The sequence below is a fragment of the Egretta garzetta genome, unplaced genomic scaffold (assembly GCF_000687185.1).
Source record: "Egretta garzetta isolate BGI_Z169 unplaced genomic scaffold, ASM68718v1 scaffold50, whole genome shotgun sequence".
Lineage (NCBI taxonomy): Eukaryota > Metazoa > Chordata > Aves > Pelecaniformes > Ardeidae > Egretta > Egretta garzetta.
The window spans coordinates 3,456,411-3,457,870 of NW_009258613.1; the positions used below are offsets into that span (position 1 = coordinate 3,456,411).

At 41.3% G+C, this 1,460-nt stretch overlaps 1 protein-coding gene across 1 annotated transcript in view; it reads right to left on the minus strand.

The window, feature by feature from the left end:
* OC90 (otoconin 90) overlaps positions 1-1,459 on the minus strand; it is a gene marked incomplete at its 5' end in the record, with an annotated part of 17,922 nt that extends 16,463 nt beyond the window's left edge. The window contains 3 exons of the mRNA XM_035903435.1: positions 702-876; positions 1,140-1,199; positions 1,420-1,459. Of these exons, the coding sequence (XP_035759328.1) occupies positions 702-876; positions 1,140-1,199; positions 1,420-1,459 (275 nt within the window). The remainder of the gene's footprint in view (positions 1-701; positions 877-1,139; positions 1,200-1,419) is intronic.
* Between the last annotated feature and the right edge of the window lies 1 nt (position 1,460).

Sequence of the window (1,460 nt, forward strand, 5' to 3'; positions counted from 1 at the left end):
CCCTGGAGGTATTTAAAAGAAGAATAGATGAGGTGCTTAGGGACATGGTTTAGAGGTGGGATGGCAGTGTTAGGTTAACGGTTGGACTTGATGATCTCAAAGGTCTTTTCCAACCAAAGTGATTCTATGATTCTATGATTCTATTTCTCCACACCAAAGTGTTGGGAAAACAAAGGGAGACTCTGAGCTATGAGAAAAAAAGAAGCAATTGGATCTTCACATGCTGTAGATTATGACCACCCCAACTTCATCTGTATCCCAAGACATGCTGTAAGGCACTGGTCCAGGGTGTTGGCCTGGCAAAAAGATAGTGCTCACCAGCAGGTAGGAATAGCACAAGACAGAGATGATAAACTGGAGTTGAAGTTAGCTTTTGTAGGTCATATCAAATATTTAGATTGAAAGAGAGTGATAACTAGATTAAACAGAGCTGAATGGCGTGGGACTTATCCTCTGAAGGACAGAGCTGATAAACCAGAGCTGAAGTTATCTTTTGTAGTCATATCAAATATTTAGGTTGAAAGAGAGTGATAACTAGATTAGACAGAGCTGAATGGCGTGGGACTTATCCTCTGAATAAATCTATTTTTCTACAACTGTCCTTAAATCATTTAGGCAAGTGCTATGTTTTGGGTCATCAGAGCACGAGGGCACTGACAGCCAGTCTGGGCAGAAGAGAACATCTCATGGATAAGACTTACTCATCAGCTTCATCCACAGGGAGCCCTTCCATCTCAAACCGGCAAGAGCAACCATAGTCTTCAAAGTCCCTGGGACAAAAACCAGTAACACACTTCATTTTGTTCACAAAGTTGAGCAGGGCAGGGAAGTTAGTGAAGATGGACTGTAACCAGGTGAAGTGAGAACCCAGGCAGTCTGGAAAGACAAGAGCCATAAAATGCATGGTAAATGGAGGTGAGCCAGGTATGAGTCACACATGGGTGACATTCACGTGAACGCAGAGCCTAAACAAGGCAGTAGCACAGGGACATTGAGTAATGCTTGACACTCAGAAGTATTTAGTATTATAATAGTCTTGGGGGAAATCTACAGCCTCAAAAATCCCTGTTCCTTTTTTGTATATATAAAGGCATGGGATTTCCCTTCAGTGTTCAAGTACATTTGGAATGCATACTTACCAAAAAACAATGCAACACTTTCCACATTTTGAAAGACTCCATTGAAGAATGTGGCATTGTCTAAATGAAAACATAAACAAACCACACTTCTTTTAAAAAAAAATTTATGACAAGAACTGTCCCCAGACTGCCCCTGGTCTTGCTCCAGTTGTTAAACCACTTTGAGATAAATGTTGCTAGCTATTTGCTAACAGCACACTTTCCTGCGATGCCTCTGGAGTACGAGTGATTCCCCACTACCATGCAATATTGTAGAAAGTAAAGCTTAAACCATTCTTACTCAAGATTCTTTCAGGTGTGTTAAGAAGCTCTGGCAGGAAT